Source organism: Ochotona princeps, chromosome 2, assembly GCF_030435755.1.
Source record: "Ochotona princeps isolate mOchPri1 chromosome 2, mOchPri1.hap1, whole genome shotgun sequence".
Taxonomy (NCBI): domain Eukaryota; kingdom Metazoa; phylum Chordata; class Mammalia; order Lagomorpha; family Ochotonidae; genus Ochotona; species Ochotona princeps.
Window position 1 is genome coordinate 78,191,402 of NC_080833.1, and position 18,782 is coordinate 78,210,183.

The 18,782-nt window shown below is 40.1% G+C and overlaps 1 protein-coding gene across 1 annotated transcript in view; it reads left to right on the forward strand.

The window, feature by feature from the left end:
• Positions 1-18,782, forward strand: part of BTBD8 (BTB domain containing 8) — a 69,273-nt gene that overhangs the window by 9,905 nt on the left and 40,586 nt on the right. Inside the window, exons 3-4 of the mRNA XM_058659141.1 lie at positions 124-320; positions 8,805-8,922. Of these exons, the coding sequence (XP_058515124.1) occupies positions 124-320; positions 8,805-8,922 (315 nt within the window). The remainder of the gene's footprint in view (positions 1-123; positions 321-8,804; positions 8,923-18,782) is intronic.

The window sequence follows — 18,782 nt, forward strand, 5'->3', positions numbered from 1 at the left end:
TATAATTATATATTTTTAAATTATATGAATATTTAGACAGATAACGTCAATATACATTGGGAAGTAGCTTTCATTTTTTAAGTGTCACTGATGTTAATTAGTATTTTATATTTTGCATTTCAGGATTGTGTATTCATCAAACAGAAACATAGCAAACTATGAAGAGCAAAATATTAGAAAAAAGATAGTGCAGAGTAGCCTATCACAAAATGAACTGGACTTTAATTTTCAAAATTCTAAAGAATCATCTGACCATTCTCTTCAACAACCTGAACTTCCAGAGGCTATCAAAGATAAAGATGACAACTTAATTTCCAATGGTGAGGTATTTTTTTCTGGATATTTATAAAATGTTGGAGCCATGAAATAATATTCCGATGTAGTTGGAGAAATGCATATTTCAAAAACCTAGTGTACTTACTTGTCTTTTTATAAAAATAAACATGGGGAAACGAAAATTTTAATGTCAATAATGCCCGGTTTTTCCAAGTTATTTGAAATGAGGTCGTTATGAAAGTATCTATAAATAATCCTCAATTCTTCTTTGACCATTTAAGTGTTAATATCTCGTTGTCATTATTCCAATCTATACCAATGAGGAAGCTTTAGAGAAGTATCATCAGTTCTGTTGTAATATAATATATGCATTTCTTTTTTATTTTAAGATTTATTTATTTTTATTGGAAAGGTGGATATACAGAGAGGAGGAGAAACACAGAGGAAGATCTTCCGTCCAAAGGTTAACTCCCCAAGCGGCCGCAACAGCCAGAGCTGAGACAATTCGAAGACAGGAGTCAGGAGCGCTTCCAGGTCTCCCACGTAGGTGCAGGGTCCCAACTGAAAAAAGCCGTCCTCAACTGCTTTCCCAGGCCACAAGCAGGGAACTGGATGGGAAGCAGGGCCGTCGGGGTTAGAGCTGGCACCCATATGGGATCCTGGGCACATTCAAGGCGAGGACTTTAACCACTATGTTATCGTGCTGGGCCCCAATATATGCATTTCTTAACCCTAAGCAACAACAACAAAAAATTTTGCAGTTACACAGAAGGTTTTTTGTGTCGTATTATAAAAAGTCAGGGACCCAATAAAAGTGATAAACTAATTTTACTATGTTAAATGGTTAAGAAAATGCCTGTAGAGTCTGCTGTAGTAATATAGTGGGAAAAACTACTGCCTGCACAATCAGCGTCCAATATTTTTTGTGCACTATGGCTGTACTTCCGATCCAGCTGTCTGCTAATGGGTTGATTAAAAACAACAAAATATGGCACAAATGTTTGGGCCCCTGGGAGCCACTTGGGAGACCTGGGTGAAGTTGCTGACTCTTGACTTTGGCCTGGCTCTGCCCTAGTCATGATGGCCACCTAGAGGGTGAACTAGTGAATGGGAGATATCTCTCTGTCTCTTCCTTTTTCTCTTTAACTCTGGCTTGAAAATAAATAAATGTATCTTTTTGTTAAAAAGAAAAGTGTGGTGGTGGTTAGCCCTGTAGGATAACAGGTTATGCTTCCGCCAACAACATTGGCATCCGATAGGGACACCGATTTGAGTCCAGGTTGCTCCACTTTCCATCCAACTTCTTGTTAATGTGCCTGGAAGTGCAGTGAAAAATGGTCCAGGATCTTGGGCCCCTGCACCCATGTGGGAGACCAGGCTCCTGGTTTTGGCTTGGTCCAACCCTAGCTGTTGCCATCTCGGAAATGAAACAGCAGATAGAAGATCTGTTTTTCAGGCCCAGCACCATGGCCTAGCGGCTAAAGTCCTCACCTTGAACGTGCTGGTATCCCATATGGGCGCCGGTTCTAATCCTGGCGGCCCTGCTTCCCATCCAGCTCCCTGCTTGTGATTGGAAAAGCAGAGGAGGATAGCCCAAAGCCTTGGGACCCTGCACCCGCGTGGGAGACCCGGAAGAGGTTCCCAGCTTCGGATCGGCGCAGCACCGGCCGTTGCGCTCACTTGGGAAGTGAATCATCGGACGAAAGATCTTCCTCTCTGTCTCTCCTTCTCTCTGTGTATCTGACTTTGTAATAAAAATAAATAAATCTTTTTAAAACAAAAAGATCTCTTTCTCTTTTTCATTGTCTTTATGTAACTCTGCCTTTCAAATAAATAAACATACAAAATTAAGAAAAATTAAAAATGCCTACAAAACATACGACATTTTACTTTGAAAACGACTTGAATTAGTTTGCTTGTGGAAGTGGGTGTCAGAAGGATTGTAGCTTGTACATCATTGGGACTTGATGTAAAGAAGGTGCTAAGTAGATAGATAGAAGATGTATAGAGTGATTTACATTTTGACAGAAAACTTGTAGTCTCTGGATCACGGGATAGATCCTTTATTACTCATAGAGCATCTTAGGGCCAATTGTTAGACCCTGAGCCCTTAGAGGCAGTAAGGGCCTGATGTATACTGCCCAAGGAGTGGGAAGCTATACTGGAGAGGAACAACACAAGTAGGGAGCGAAGCTTTTATGTACTGCTGATGATGTGCCTGTCTTCAGAGAGAGAGAGAGAGAGAGCTCTTTATTTTGGAAGTTAAATCTTCTCTGGGGAGAGGAAAGGAATGGAAGATAGTTTGATGACTCAGTGTTGAAAGGACATGGATGTCAGAGGAGGTAAGCTTCCATCTTTCTGATGCACTGTATCTTCTTGATCCTTCAAGTCATCATTTGGCCAAGTTTACTAGTGCTTTCCTCAGAAAGGCTAGGCCAGGCAGAAACAAAGAATAGTCACAGCAAGTTATCTGCTAACAGTAGTTATCTGAAATCAGGTGGAAATCTATAACAGTGATTGTTACAGATTTATAATTATAATCTATAACGTAAGATTGTATGTGGCTCATAACTACACAGTAAACGGAAGTATCTGGTCAGAGTGTGTGTGTGTGTGTGTGGTGTGTATTACATGCTTAGTTCAGTTGGATGCAGTTTTTTTTTTAATCATTGTTCTAGTGTTTCTTGTGTATAAAATTGTACTGAGCAAACTCCAAATTCATGTTTTTTTCAAAAATTGTGCCCTAACATGTTAGTTGTCTTCAGATCAAACTCATGTCTTCAAAACAAGTGTTACATTGGAATTGACTGTAGAAGTGCATGAAAATATCTAACTGAAGGGTCTCTGATGGTTAATGCAAAAAGAATAACAACCTGTTTAAGCTTGATTAGATTTAGTCTCATGTTCACCATGTGTAATTCTGAATGAATGAATAAATAATGTAGGTTTCAGGGTAGACCCAGTGATACACTTACCTCATTTAGTCTCCTATAACCCTAAGAAGTAAGTGGGTACACTGATTCTAGAGCTAAGGACCCCAAGACTTAGGGAGCATAGAAAGTTTCCCGAGGCCACGCAGAGCGATTGTCAGAGCTTGTGTTTGCTCTCCTGCCTGTAGATTAGAGCTCTCCCCTAACCCCACAACAGCCTCTTCACATGGCCTAAGAAGTTGTGACTCTTAGTGGAAAGAGCTCCTTAGCCCCTTGTTCTCTGATGACTTTCTCTGTCACTGCATAGAAAGTCCCTGTGGTCCCCAGTGACCTCTCAGATGCTGGTTTCACACACTTGTTCCCATCGTATGACCTCTTGGCGGACGTTCCTCTCACTGGTGTCCTCCTGGTAACCCTCCTGTCTTCAGAGAGACCATGCTCTCCTGATGAGCCTTCTCCTGTCTTCTTCACTGATGTATCTTCTGCCCTTTCTTAAAGAAATGCAATTCTTGTTTTCCTGTATATTGCATCCAAACCCTGGCTAGATGGATTTTTATGTCAGATTCAAGCTGTCTGTCTCCAAGAACCCTAACCATTTGCTTCTCCATATCTGCTCTTTTTTTTTCTTTTTAAATTAGTTTAGTGGTTTTTTGTTTTGTTTTGCTTTGTTTTTGTTTTGGAAAGCTGGATTGAGGTTTCCCATTTGCAAGTTCACTCTTCAAATGTCTGCAACAGTTAGGGGCTGGGCCAGGTGAATGCTAGGAGCCTTGACTCCAGCCAGATCTCCCACATAAATGATAGGGATCCAAGTACTTGAGCCATCACCCACTTCCTTCCAGTATATACCTTAGAAGGAAATAGGATCCGAAGTGGAAGAGCTGGGACTTGAATCTGGCATTTTAATACGGGATATGGACATCTCAAGCAGTAGCTTGGCTGTTCCATCAAATGCCCGCCTCCTAACTAGCTTTCCCCTGAAAGCTCCAAGCATGTGAATGTCACTGTCTTCCTGCTCAGATGCCCTCCTCCCTCTCATTCAGTTCATGACCATCTTTGATTTCCCTCCTAAATACCCCTAAATCTCTTCTCTTTCTGCCATTTCTTTCCTTTTTCTTTGAGAATTTGCAACCTAAGTTGTAGGTGTCATGGTACAGCTGATTAAGCCACCACTTGAGACACCCTTGTCCCATAGCAGAGTACCTGGGATTGAATCTCACCTCTTCCTATCTAGCTGCCTGCTAATGGATATAGCACATGATGGCTTAAGTACTTGGGTCTCTGGCACTCATGTGGCAGGCCTGGATGGAGCTCCAGGCTCCTGGTTTCAGCCTGGCACATCCCTGGGTGTTGTAGACATTTGAACCAGCATATGAAGTCCTCTCTCTCTTTTTCTGTCTTTCCAAAGAAATTAACATTTTTTAAAAAAAAAGAATTTGCAACCCATGTCTGCAGGTCTTATGCTCTCCTCTGTGTTGTTTAAAACAATGTTAGTTTATTACAAGTCTGACTGTGGATCATTTTGGTATCCTAAAAGGTGAGAGTGGAGGACTGGCATTATGGCTCTGCAGGTTAAGCCATCACTTGTCAAACCAGCATCACATGTTAGAGTGCCGGTTGAATCCTGGCCACTCTGTATCCAGTGCAGTTCCCTTCTAATGCACAGGGTATGCAGCAGAAGATGACCCAAATAACATGGCCCCTCACATGGGAGATCAGGATGGAGTTCTTGGCTCCTGACTTCAGCCTGGACCAGCCCTGGCCATTGTGGCCATCTGGGGAGTGAACAAGTGTATGGAAGATCTCTATCTCTCCTCTCTGTCAAAAGAATAAAACCAATCTTTAAAAAAAATTGTTGAGTTCTTTCCCACAGCCCCAACTAAAACTTCAGATTTTTTCTTATATTATCAGGGAACTTTGTAAATTGGAGCTTGGATAGAACTCTGCTACCTTCTCTTTTCAGAACCTCCACATACTGCTTAAGCTATTGTTTTATGGAATTACCTGATGATTCCCCGTAGAACTGTGTTTTGGCATCTCTGTGCCTTTACACTTGCTACTTGTTTCTAGAATGCTATCCAAATCATTCATCACATTTTTAATTTTGGTATCTACTTTGTGCTAGGTTTTTAAAGATATAAGAGTGAACAATATTCTGTCTTTCAGTTTAAAGGGAGGTATAGTCAGGTAAGTTATGTACAAGATGTTATGAAGGGCACATATAACCTGAACTTAGCTGCCAAAGAAAACTTACATGGAAAGAATGATTTCTGAATTAAATCCCATCTGCCCTTTACCCCGAACAAAGTAGGCAAAAACATTTTAAGCAAGAGGTATTCTGAGCAAATGAAACAGCATGACTACCTTGAACCGAAACTCCTGAAACTTAATGGTTCCTTGGAGAAGGGGGCTTACAGAGTCCTCACAAATGCTAGCCAGAAAAGCAAAGGGCCAGGACCTAGGACAAATTCCTGCAACTTCCAGCAAAAAAAAAAAAAAGAAAAAACTAAGTAACAACTGGAAAATTTCTGCTGGACCTACAGCTAAAAATATTGTTACAAGCTGTGGGGAAAGAAAGAATGTTACATTGAACCTATATCGATAATAGTCAAGAAGAGCAGTTTACCAGGAAATGGGGGAAAGCTTTGGGATAAGAGAGCAGTCTATAAGGAAAAGTATTTTTGCTTCTGGTTTGGTTGTGGTTAACAGTTCAGAGAGTTTACACATAAATTGTGATGGGATTAGGTCAACGTTTTAATGTAGAGTCTTTATGTTGATTTCAGAGGCAGCTCTTTTTTTATAAAAAGATTTATTTATTTTTTTATTGCAAAGTCAGATATATAGAGAGGAGGAGAGACAGAGATGAAGATCTTCCGTCCAATGATTCAGTCCCCAAACGGCTGCAACGGCTGGAGCTGAGCCAATCTGAAGTCAGGAGCCCCGAACCTCTTCCAGGTCTCCCACGCAGGTTCAGGGTCCCAAGGCTTTGGGCTGTCCTCGACTGCTTTCCCAGGCCACAGGTAGGGAGCTGGATGGGAAGTGGGGCTGCTGGGATCAGAACCAGTGCCCATTATGAGATCCTGGTGCATTCAAGGCGAGGACTTAAGCCGTTAGGCCATGGTGCTGGGCCCAGGGGCAGCTCTTAACTGATTAACTTCCTCTACCTCCTACCCAATTTCTTGTAGTTTTAGAACATCTCAAAATTTCTCTTTAGTCAGCTTTACTCTTGAGAGCAGAGAGAGAAGCCAGGCATGTGGCCTATTTGGAAAACCAGAAATATTTGAGAGCATGTTGGAGCAGGGGAAAAGGAACAGAAATTATCACAGTCAGGGAAGAGAAGAGCCTGCAGAGGTGAGTGGGAGCCAGGTCATGAAGAGCCATCTTGCCCCTGCAGGAGTACCTTTAGAGTGAAAAGGTTGCCATTTGATGATTATCCTGTGGCAGCAGGACTATCCAAGGTAAACCAAAATATGTAGTGACCTTACTCTTACACCATGTTAAGGAGTTTGCATTGCATTGTTTTACAGGCTTCAAGAATACAAGGAGGCTCCTCTGTGTATATCTGGCTGTAATAAAATAAAATAAAAAAAAAAGAATACAAGGAGGGCAAATTTAGGGTTGAATGGAATGGTGACTTCCGGTTGGAACACATTGAGTTTTGGGTTTTTGTGATTGTGTTGCTTATTTTCTTCATGCCACTTTTGACTTCAAATGTGTGAAATGTTTTCCCATGCCAACCAATTCTGTGATACCAGCTGGTGTCTGGTAGTTTAATTCTGATGCAATTAAGAGTTAAAGGCTTATTCCTGTAAGACTGTCCCTGTTCCAGACGCCATTGACAAATGGGATGCCCAGGCCATGCATACTTTGCCCAGCCAACTTTAAATGAAATAGACCCTTAGGAAGGCATGGAGTAAGGTGGGTCATCTTCTGAATATTGCATTTTAAAAATTGCCCTGGGTGCTTTGTTGAAATCAGATTGTGTGTATCAAAAGAGGGAGGGCTGTTCCAAGGTTAGTGCAGAAATGCAGCTGAGGGATGTTAGTAGCCTGGACGAGGAGGTAGAAGTGGATGTATTGACTAGTGTGTAGAGACGGGATCTCGTTTGGTGGTAGACCCGGTGTTGGCATTGCAGTTTACATTTGAGATTTTTAATTTGATTAGTAGGAATCTGTCACCAGCAACTGATCTTCGTCAGAGGTACTGGCTGAAGGAATACTGTGCATTTCAAGTAAAGGAACTCTGCATTTCAAGTAAACATTACAATTTTTTTTAAAGATTTATTTATTTTTATTACAAAGTCAGATATACAGAGAGGAGGAGAGACAGAGAGGAAGATCTTCCATCCGATGGTTCACTCCCCAAGTGAGCGCTATGGCCGGTGCTGCGTCAATCCAAAGCCGGGAACCAGGAACCTCTTCCGGGTCTCCCACACGGGTGCAGTGTCCCAATGCATTGGGCCATCCTCGACTGCTTTCCCAGGCCACAAGCAGGGAGCAGGATGGGAAGTGGAGCTGCCGGGATTAGAACTGGCGCCCATATGGGATCCCGGGGTGTGTTCAAGGCGAGGACTTTAACTTCATGATGTTGTAAATTGTTGTTGAAGTTGTGCTGTGGCTTTTCATTGGAGGGGATGATATTCTGCCAGCTCTACTTTCAGACCAGGAATGGTCTTCCAATGAAACTGTTGAATTTATCTGGACAACAAGTTGCTGGACTCTGCATGGTCCATGCCTGCAATGAAGGAATCATGACTGGATATGAGCTGTACTACTGTAACAATATGGAGGAATCCAGTATGGGGGGAGGGTTTTTTGAGGGGTTGGGGGAATCCCAGAGCCTATGAAACTGTCATAAAACGAAATTTGAAAAAAAAGTATGTAATATACACCATAAAAAAGGACTCTGATTGTTTTTGTTTCAAGATATTTAAGTGTTTTCCCTTGACACTTTCTAATTATTACACGAAACAGCAGAAGCACATGTACAGGAGCAGTTTCCATCCTTCTGTCTCATTTTGTCAGGAAGCCCTAAGGAATTGTGTTAGCCTAGAGGGCTTTTTAATTTTCCACTAGTTTTCTGTGATAATGTGTTCTCTGATTTTGAACTAAAAGAATTGTGATGTAAAAGAAGAAAATATAAAAGACAAACAAAAAAATGCATATTTTATGTACTGCTTCATACTGTGTGAAGTACTTACAGTAAGAACTGTTACTATTTCAGTTGAATTTCTATCAGTCCACATAGTATTCTAGCCATATAGTCATTAAGAGGACAGGAAGGACTGAATTGATAAGAAAGCATATAAAAATTGGGAATGTTTCTAATTTACATATTACTGAAGTAAATTCATTTTTGATGTATAATTTTGTGATAATATGTTTAAAGGCATATCTGTATTTAAGTATAAGTAGACGTACATATTTCAAAGTAGAAACAAGTATAAATGATTTATAATTTTTTTATATTGTTTTAGATTTGCTGCTTAAACATTCCAGCTAATTGAAATAATTATATAGGAAGCCCCTTTACTGATATAAGAAATTTTTTTTTGCATGTAAAAGTAGAGAAACTTTTTTAATGTATTTTTCTCTTTTAAAGATAATTATGACTTCGAACCGGCATCTGATTTAGGAGAAGACTTGTTGAAGCTTTATCTGAAGCATTGTTGTCCAGATATTGATATTTATATTGATGGAAAAAAATTCAAAGCTCATAGGTAAGTAAGTAGGTACACAGGTGATCGACACGGGGCCTTGGATGTGCCAACATGGGAGGTGGCCTACTTTTCCTGACAACGGTTTTCAGGCTCTAAGTCACATGGGCCACAAGTGCTCTGTGGAGATTGCTCAAGGCTTCTCGGTCAGGAGAGGAGAGTAGCTCTCCAGCAGGATGTGGGCTCACGTGGCCATTCCTGTGCACAGGCTTCAGATAGAGCAGCTCTCCTTTTCAGCTATCCCTTGGCCGTGAACCTGGGGTTTTGTTAGGAGAATGTTCTGTCTCCTAAAATAGGCTTGAAAGCCGCCGTCACAGAAAATGTAGTTAAATGTAGTTTTGTAATTTTACGGGCATTATAGTGTTGAGAATGACGCTTTCTACATAAATGGAATGTATTTTCTCTGACTGCATTTTGGCTGGTATTCTGTGATTCAAAATAGACGATACTCATGAATAGCATTGATTAGGAGGTTGAATGTTTCAATGTACTTTTTAAGAACCATTGTTATGCTTTAGAATTGGTTTGCTTAGACATCCCAGGCTCTTAAATTTCAAATTAAAGCCTGCTTTCTTTAGGCTCTTTTGATTGCAGGTAGCTAAAATCTGCTTAAAAGAAGAACAGTTTTAATAAGGAATACAGATTATTTGTTGGAATTCAAGGAAAAGAACTGTAGCTGGGGCTCTTATGGACCATAGTCAGAAGGAGAAAATTGAGGGACACAGATAATTCTTCCCCCCACCCCCCCGTATCAGGTAAAACATTGTGAAGAAGTTAGTCCTGTGCGTAGAAGCAGACTAACAGTGGAGCAGGAGGTGGTTTTCTAGGCCTACGCAAGGGTCGCCGTCCTTGATGAAGTGAGCAGTGGATTTGTAGTGACATGTCATACCAGTGGTGATATTGTGCACTGAAAGATCATTCTTGATTCTAGGCAGTTAATTGACAGCAATACATTGTCACATTCTGGGATTGCCAGTTTGCATCAGAGTACTTACTGTTTTAAATTTGAACTTTTCTCTCTGGGAAATACTCTTTTTAAATTTGTATACACACACATTTTCCATATGACATCTGTATTAGATATTTTAACAGAATTTAAAACAAGTTGATTTATCTGTTCTATGGTAGCTGTTTCCTGAAGTGTGGTGTTTACCTGCCTGCCTCTTTCCCTCTCTCTTCTCTCCCTCCCTCTCTTTTGGTCTTCCTTGCTTGCATGCTTTTTCCTCTCCCCTCCCCTCCCTTGTTCCCTCCCTTCCCTTCTCCCTTTCCCTGCCTTCTCCTCTCCCCTCCCCTCCCCTCCTCCTTTCCTTTCCTCTCCCTTCCTTTCTCCTCCACTCCCCCCTCTACTCTCCTTCCCTTTCCTCTTTTCTTTTCACCAACAGTTTTATTTTAAAATTAATTTAATTTTGTGTCCGTGTTTTTCTTTTGTGTGTGTGTGTGTATGTGTCCGTGTTTTTCTTGAGACCACATGGGCACCCCAGCAAAGTTCTGCTTACAGAGCCCTAAAGCTATTGCTGCCATATAGGAAGGCAGTACCATTTGCAGTTTGTCCACAAACAGTATATGTAATTTTCCCTTTCCTGTGTGCCACCCAAGTAGACTAACAGGCCTATGCTTTATAAGCTGGATTTAGAATATTAGGCTTATATCCTAGGACATTTTATGGGCATAGGTGTGCCTTATTTTCTTTACTCAACGATAAAAAAATAACTGGTTTAATAAAAAAAAAAAACTGGTAAGGCAATTTCCTGAGAGTGTGTTTCAAGATCTTACTGGAGTTTACCTACTTTATTGTTCTTGTATGAGTTAGAATAGCATATTACAAATCACAAGTTACTTTGCTAGTCCATGCTTGAGAATCTCTGTGTTTAGTACATATGAATTTTGTTATATTGTTTCAAAGGTGATTATGGTAATAATTGAGAAACTTACATTCATGTAAATTGTACATTTTTGTCTAAAGCCTAATACCAAAATTGTCTAAATTACTTTTTTCTAGATAAGTCTCATAAGCACTTAAAAATTTATTTGTTTATTACAATGCAAAGAGAGAGAGAGAAAATGAAACATTTTAAGTCTCCCAGATGAGTGACAGGGACTGCTTGCTGATCTCCCGTGTGTTTTAGCAGGAAGCTGAATCCGCAGTGGCACTGGGCCTCACACCCGGGGGCTCTGAGAAGGGCTGCAGCATCGCAAGCAGCATCCTAACTGCTGCACCACATGCATCCTCTCAGCCTGCCTTCTAGTGGTGCAGCCTTAATTTTCATTATTTTACTTTTTGTTCAAAAATGAGTGAAAGTCCCTGTGGATGAGCAGGATTTATGATCAGAATTACATGAATTACATGCAGCCCAGGTCCCAATGATTGAAACAGCTTAATTTACTAGTTTAAAATGTTTAAATTAATATAGTAAGAAAGTTATTGCCACTTCTACTCAGTTGATTTTTCATGCTCAAGTTCCTGCCTCACAAGCATTGCTGATAATCCAGTTCGTCCAAGGCTTCTCTGGCTGTTGTATCCATTCTTTGACCTCTCAGCCTGGCCTGGAAATTGAGGCTACTGCCAGTTACTTGCTTGTCATAGTACAGCTAAGCCAAAGAAATCACTTAAAACTGAGTAGTTAAGAAAGTGTACATCATGGAGCTATTTTACCTTGGGTTTCACTCCAGCTGCACCACCATTAGCTATGTGAATTTGACCATTTTACCATTTATTTTGTGCTGCAGCATTCACTTCACAGGTGGTGATTATAAAAATCCCCAATCACATAGGGTGAGTGTGAGTACTTGCTTGCTATATTTAAAGCACTTTAAATAGTACCTACTTCATAGCAGGCATTATCTGTGTCCTTCTTCATCACCCAGATGATAGGCTTTTTAAAATTAAGAATATCTTTTCTTTTTTTTAAGTTTATCTGAGAGACAGTGAGACAGAGGCAGATGGAGCAAGCGCTCCCATCCACTGGTTACCTTCCTTACTGGAAGAGTATAATAGTGATTTCTAATTTTATACTTGCAGTGCTTAAGATCTGGTATCCCTTCCAAAATACCTTTGATATCAGTGCCGAATATTATATTCTTAGAATTTCATTCATTGGACTAAGATATTATCAGATACTCCTTTAAGATGCATATGTCTCTGAGGATTTTATAAATTGGCACTAACTTAGAAAGTCAACGTTCTAGAATAGATCATACCAGTAATTATATGTGCTTGGGAACATTTAACTAAAAGCATTAGCATACTATCGTAATCACAAAGTTAGTTTCTTAAGTTTAGATTCTGATTCTACTGTTTACTAATTGTTGCAAAATTACTTTATCTGTACAAGTCTCAATTTCCTTATTTGTAAAAGGAGTAATAACAGTAATTATAATGTAAGCTTGTCAAGAGGATTGAACCAGATAACGCACATAAACACTTAGCATAGTATCTGCCACATTTTAAACTTTTAAAAATAAATGTTAATTGCTGTAAGTAATGAATTAGTAACCAGTGAGAGAGACAACAGTGTTGCCTGTTCTACTTGGAAGACCTTCCCTCTATCTCTTCTTCTCTCTGTAAATCTGTTTTTTAAATAAAAGTAAATAAATCTTTAAAAAAAAAAAAATAGGGCCCAGTGCCGTGGCCTAGTGGCTAAAGTCCTCGCCTTGAAAGCCCCGGGATCCCATATGGGTGCCGGTTCTAATCCCGGCAGCTCCACTTCTCATCCAGCTCCCTGCTTGTGGCCTGGGAAAGCAGTCGAGGACGGCCCAATGCATTGGGACCCTGCACCCGTGTGGGAGACCCGGAAGAGGTTCCTGGTCCCGGCATCGGATTGGCGCGCACCGGCCTGTTGCGGCTCACTTGGGGAGTGAAACATCGGATGGAAGATCTTCCTCTCTGTCTCTCCTTTTCTCTGTATATCCGGCTTTCCAATAACAATAAAAATCTTTAAAAAAAAAAAAATAAGCTGGGTCCCAACCACTCACATGGAAGACCTGAATTGAGTTCCCAGCTCCTAGCTTTAGCTCCCTTGCCATTATAGGCAATGAAGGAGTGAATCATTGGATGGGAGAATTCTTCCTCCTTTTCTACATCTTGAATAAATACATTTTAAGTTTTTTCTTAGTTCTTGCTAAAGAACTAAACGAATTTCTTTTCCTGAGCTTCTCTTCTCTTAGTAATCTAGGCCATTATTGTGCCTGGAGTAATGAAGGTAGCTCAGCTAACATTAGGGAGTGCTGAATAACTGTGCACTGAAGCAACAGCACTGGCAAAATCAGGACATCTGGAGAGCCAGAAGCACCAGTGTCAGTTTAAATTAACGTTAATCAAAAGGAAGATGTAGTGTTTGGCATGTTGAAAAATAAAATTATGGCACATATTTTCAAACATAGTCTCATTTACAGTATAAATATTAATATTAATATTACCAGAGCCATGAAGCCTAATGAAGTTTCTGTTTTAAGGTTAAGGTAATTTTTTAAATTATTTATTTAATCTATCTGAAGGAGTGAGAGAGTAAGGAAGACACACACAGACACACGCACATGCAGAAATCTTTCATACATTGGTTGATGCCTTCAATTCTCAGAACAGCTAGACTGAAGTTGGGAGCCAGGAACTCCATCTGGGCTGGTCCAAAGCCAGGATCCAGGAGTTTCTTCTGAGTATCCTTCATGGGTGCAGGCTTCTGAGGACTTGAGTGATCCTCTCTTGCTTTCTCAGGAACATTAACAGGGAGCTGGATTAACAGTGCAGCAGCTGGTACACAAACTGGCCGCCATATGGGATGCTGGTGCTTGGAGATAAGTCTACTACATCACTGTGCCAGCCCCACTAGTTTACTTAAGATTCTTGCGACTTGCTTGATGATCTAAAACAGTCTGTGTTAGTGAATATGAGAAGGAAAGATCAGTGAGGAATTGGGAAAATGGGGCACTGGCATCCTGTAGGGGCAATGGTTTGAATCCCAGCTGCTCCATTTCATATTCTGCTCCCTGCTGATGGCCTGGGAAGGCAGTGGAGGATGGTCTGAGGCCTTGGTCCTCTGCCCCTACATAGGAAACCTAGAGGAAGCTCCTGACTCCCGTCTTTAGACTTGCTCTTCTGTGGCTGTTGCAGCCATTTGGGGAGTGAGCCAGTGTATGGAATGTCTTTCTCTTTCTTTCTTTCTCTCTAGAACTTTCAAGTACAAATATAAACTTTAAAAAAAAGTGATACATTATTTTAACTTCATGAAAACCATAAATTTGTGAATTCAGGAAGATCAAGAAACTCTAAGCAAAATAAACATTGAAAAACACAAGAAATAGAAAGTTTTAAAACTTACTTTCGAGTAGGGTAGATGTATGGTATGGCAGTTGAAAGCCATTTGGAATGCCCACATCCTACGTTAGCGTGCCTGGATCAAGCTTCAGCTCTGCTCCTCATTCCGGCTGCCTGCTCTTGAGCATTAGAAGACAGTGGTGAGAGCTGCAGTACTTGGGTTCCCAACCACCCACACGAGTGACTGGATTGAATTCCAAGTTCCTGGCTCAGCCTAGCCCACCCTTAACTAGGGCATTGAGGGAGTTGACCAGCTGATAGGAGATATCTGTCTGTCCTTCCATTTTTCAAAGAAACGAAAATTTTAAAAAGGAAAACACAAGGTACATGACAATCAAATTATTAAAAATTGATTATAAAGAGAAAAATTTAAAGCAGCCATGGGGGAAAATATCACTGATTAACAAAACTAGAGACAGTTAAGCCAGAAAAACATAAAATCCCAATGAAGTACTGAAATAAATTTTAAAATTACCAATATAGGATTCTATACACAATGAAATATATGGAAAAATACAGGATAAATGAAACTTTTAAAATTGTAAATAAAAGCTGAGAAAAGTTACTGTATTTCAAAGCGAGTTCTTCAGCCAACTGAAAATTATAACACGCAGCCTGGACATGTACAATACAAAAATTGAAAAGTGTCTGAAAAGTGGTAAATGAGCAAAAATGAAAGTTTTCCCTTGTTTTTAATTACTTTAAAAATTGTACACAAGTCTTGAAATGTTGCACTGGAGTCGGTTCCTACACTGTTGCTTCCTGTTCCCTGCCTCTGGGGATCCTTGCAATGCAGCCAGCCTGTCTCAGTCTGAGTTGAAGAAAGCTATGGAAAAAGAACCTCAAGACCAAGTCAACTGACAACAAGATGCCCATCTGCAGCCACTGAAGCAGATGACAGTGGGCAGCATAAACCCAGAATGGCTGGGAATGTTGGACCTCAAAGGAAGGGCAAATGGGCTGCCCGGAATGAGCCAAAAGGGACTTCCAAGGAGAGCAGTATGAATGCCTGTGTTGACAAATTAGAGGAACTCAAGGTCAGGTATGGATTCTCAGAGGCTGGAGTTGGTTCCCAGCTGCACATTCAACCTGAGCTATTAGACCTTGCTTTTCTAAAGGGCAGATGACGAGACAGTCTGGAAGCAGCCAGTTAATTCTGTACCCAGGGCTTTGTAGGATGGGAGTCTAAGGGAGTAAGACCCAAGAAGATCAATAGGCCTTCCTTGAGAAGTTTTTATTTAAGAACATAAAAACTCATTTATTACTATAATAGAAAAGAAATATTATCATAACAAAATAAAATGCATTGTACTTCTTAAAAACATGGTACTGTATTTTGTTGGGATGCTGGGCAGCAGAACAAGTTACAGCTCCGTGGATCACACCCACGTGATACTTTGATGGTAAGCTATAATGTCTGGGAGGTGTATTGAGATCATTTTTGGCTTACAGTGTTTTTGACTTATGGTGGATATGTGAGAATGTAACCCTATTGTGAACTGAGGCACATATATGTAATCTGAGTGTTACCCATATAATCTAAATATTATACATCTGAATTGTTAATGCACACCCTGCTGAACTCAGTTTTACCAACCATTGTACACTACTGGTTGTAATACCGTTCCTTTACCTTTTCTCTTTAGGTTTCTGTTCATTTCCAAAGTTATGTAGGCCAAAGCTTTTCTCTCCGCCCGCCCCATTTGGTGGTTGTTTCATCCATTTATAACACAGGTTCTTTTGTCACAGTCTGTTTTCTGTCTTGCCACGTACTTTCTTAATTCCATCCTGTGATCCCTGGCCTCCTTCTAGTGTTTTTGTTTTAATTTGCTTGTATTGTAATTCAATTTTCCTTTCAAATTCTGTGACTTTTGATAAATGTCCTGTGTCTACCATTATAGTAGCAGTAAGGATGATATCAACTAAAACTCCTCTATGCTTGACGTGTGCAACATTCTCTCTTCCCCAAGTTCTGCCAGTCTCTTTAGTATCTCCACAGTTAGGCTTTTCCTAAAATGTCATATAAACTGTAATCATGTAGGATAGCCTATTCAGACTGATTCTTTCACTGCCCTTACGAGTCATCCATGGTTTTATGTGGTTTGAGGGCAAATTCCTCTTTTTTTCCTTTTTCTAAAAAAAAATCTTGTCTTTATCACTGAGTATTCTGTTGTATAAATGTGCCAGTTTGTTTATCAACTCACATTTGAAGGACGTTACGGTTGCCTCTAGTTTTGCTGATGATCACTAAAGCTGTTACATAAACATTTATATACAAGCTTTGGGGTAGAATGAATTTTCAGATTACTTGGATAAATACGTTGGACTGCATATGGTGTGGCTATGTTTAACTTTGCAAGAAGCTGCCCAAGTGTCTTTCAGTCTCTGTACCATTTTACAAATGCATTGAATTTCAATGTGATGGTGCAGCTATGGCTCCTGAATTCATGCAGATGTTTAGTACCCAAAGCTGCAAATTCATTGTACTAAGAGGGTGTGAACTTGTCCAATTATGATGTTTAGGAGGCAGGCCTAATACAAAGTCCCTTCTGTCATGGGGAGTATGACTTTGAAAGGTGGTTTTCAAGAGAGGGTTGGTTATAAAAGCCCAAGAGTTGGGAACAGCCATTCTCTCGGCTTCCTGGCTTTGCCATGTGGTTCCTCCTCCTGATGCGCTCCTCTGTTGGTCATCTGACCTCAGCAGGCAAATATCCAAACAGGGTACCGCACATCTCAGAATATGCACTTCCAAAACTCTGAGCCGAAATAAACACCTTCCTTCATAACTATTGTCTCTTGGGTATTTTGCTGTAGTAACAAAAAGCACACAAATGCAACTAGCACTGAGAGTTCCTTTTTTTAAAAAAACTTTTTTTATTATTATCATTTTATGATACAGTTCCATAGGCCCTGGGATTTCCCTTATCCCATCCCCAGTTGCCTTCCACATCACTGATTTCCCTTATATCGTTACTATAGTATAATTCTTTTTTTTTTTTTAAGATTTATTGTTATTGGAAAGCCGGATATACAGAGAAAAGGAGAGACAGAGAGGAAGATCTTCCATCCGAAGTTTTACTCCCCAAGTGAGCCGCAACGGGCGGTGCGCGCCAATCCGATGCTGGGAACCTGGAACCTCTTCCGGGTCTCCCATGCGGGTGCAGGGCCCCAAGGCTTTGGGCCGTCCTCCACTGCTTTCCCAAGCCAAAAGCAGGGAGCTGGATGGGAAGTGGAGCTGCCGGGATTAGAACCGGTGCCCATATGGGATCCTAGGGCTTTCAAGGTGAGGACTTTAGCCACTAGGCCATGCCGCCGGGCCCATATAATATAATTCTTCACAGTCATATGTCCATCATTGCGGGTATCAACAATGGCAGAGAGTCCAGCATCCTCTTGTTAAGATATGGTAAACAGTTTCATTGAGAGTCCATCTTTGGAAGTAGAGATGCATACTGCATTGTATCCTCACATCTGGATATATCTCCATTACGCAGGTACTGTACACCTCCACAGCCATTGACATTGTTCACTGAATTTAAGTTATGCTAATAGACATGTGCTGATTCTCACGGCTTGTTAGCTTTGCATTCCTGAAGGACAGAATCATGCTGTGAATCTTTTCATATGTGTTTTTGCAAACCTGAATATAATACTTGTTTAAACTCTTGTTCATAGTTTCTCTCCATTTTGAAACTGTACTGTTCTTACTGAGCTGTAAAAGTTATATATGATTTTATATGTTTTATATAGTAGTCCTTTATTCTATATATTATTTACAAATATTTTCTCCTATCTGGTGACTTACGTTTGTCATTCTCAGTTTTAAATTATAAGTCAAACATGAATTTTTTTCATGGATTGTACTTTTGGTTTTGCATCTAAAATTCGTTCCCACCCAAAGCCACACAAATTTTCCTATGCCTTCTCAGAATTTTCATGATTTCATATTTTACACTTAAATTTATGATCTGAAGGCTTTTTTGTGTGAAGGCCGGTTCCGTATCGGCCATCATCTTTGCATGTGAATGTCCAGTTGTTCCAGTATGAAATGTCATGAAGATTGCCTTTTCTTCACTGTATTGACTTTGTGTTTTTATCAAAGATCAGTTGGCAGTATTTATGTGGGTGTATTTTTGGATTCTTTATTCTGTTTGTTGATCTCTTTTTTCTTTGTTCATAAATACCATGTTGTTTTAATTACTGTAACTTCATAGTGAATCATGAGATCAGATGTGTGAATACTCCTACTCTTGTTATTTTTTACTAAGTATCATGTTTACCATTTTAGTTTTTCTTGTTTGTTTGTTTCTCCATATAAATTTTAAAATCACCTTGTCAGTATTTAGCAAGTAGGTTTCTGGGATATTGATTGAAATTGCCTAAATTTCTTAAAATCATTACCAAAGGCTTTTCTTGCATCTATTGTGATGATCATGAATTTTCTCCTGTTTTAAAAAAAGTATTTATTTGTTTCAAAGGAAGAGCAGCAACAACAGAAGCAGAAAGATGTTGAGAGAGAGAGAAAGAGAGAATTATCCATCTGCTGGTTCAT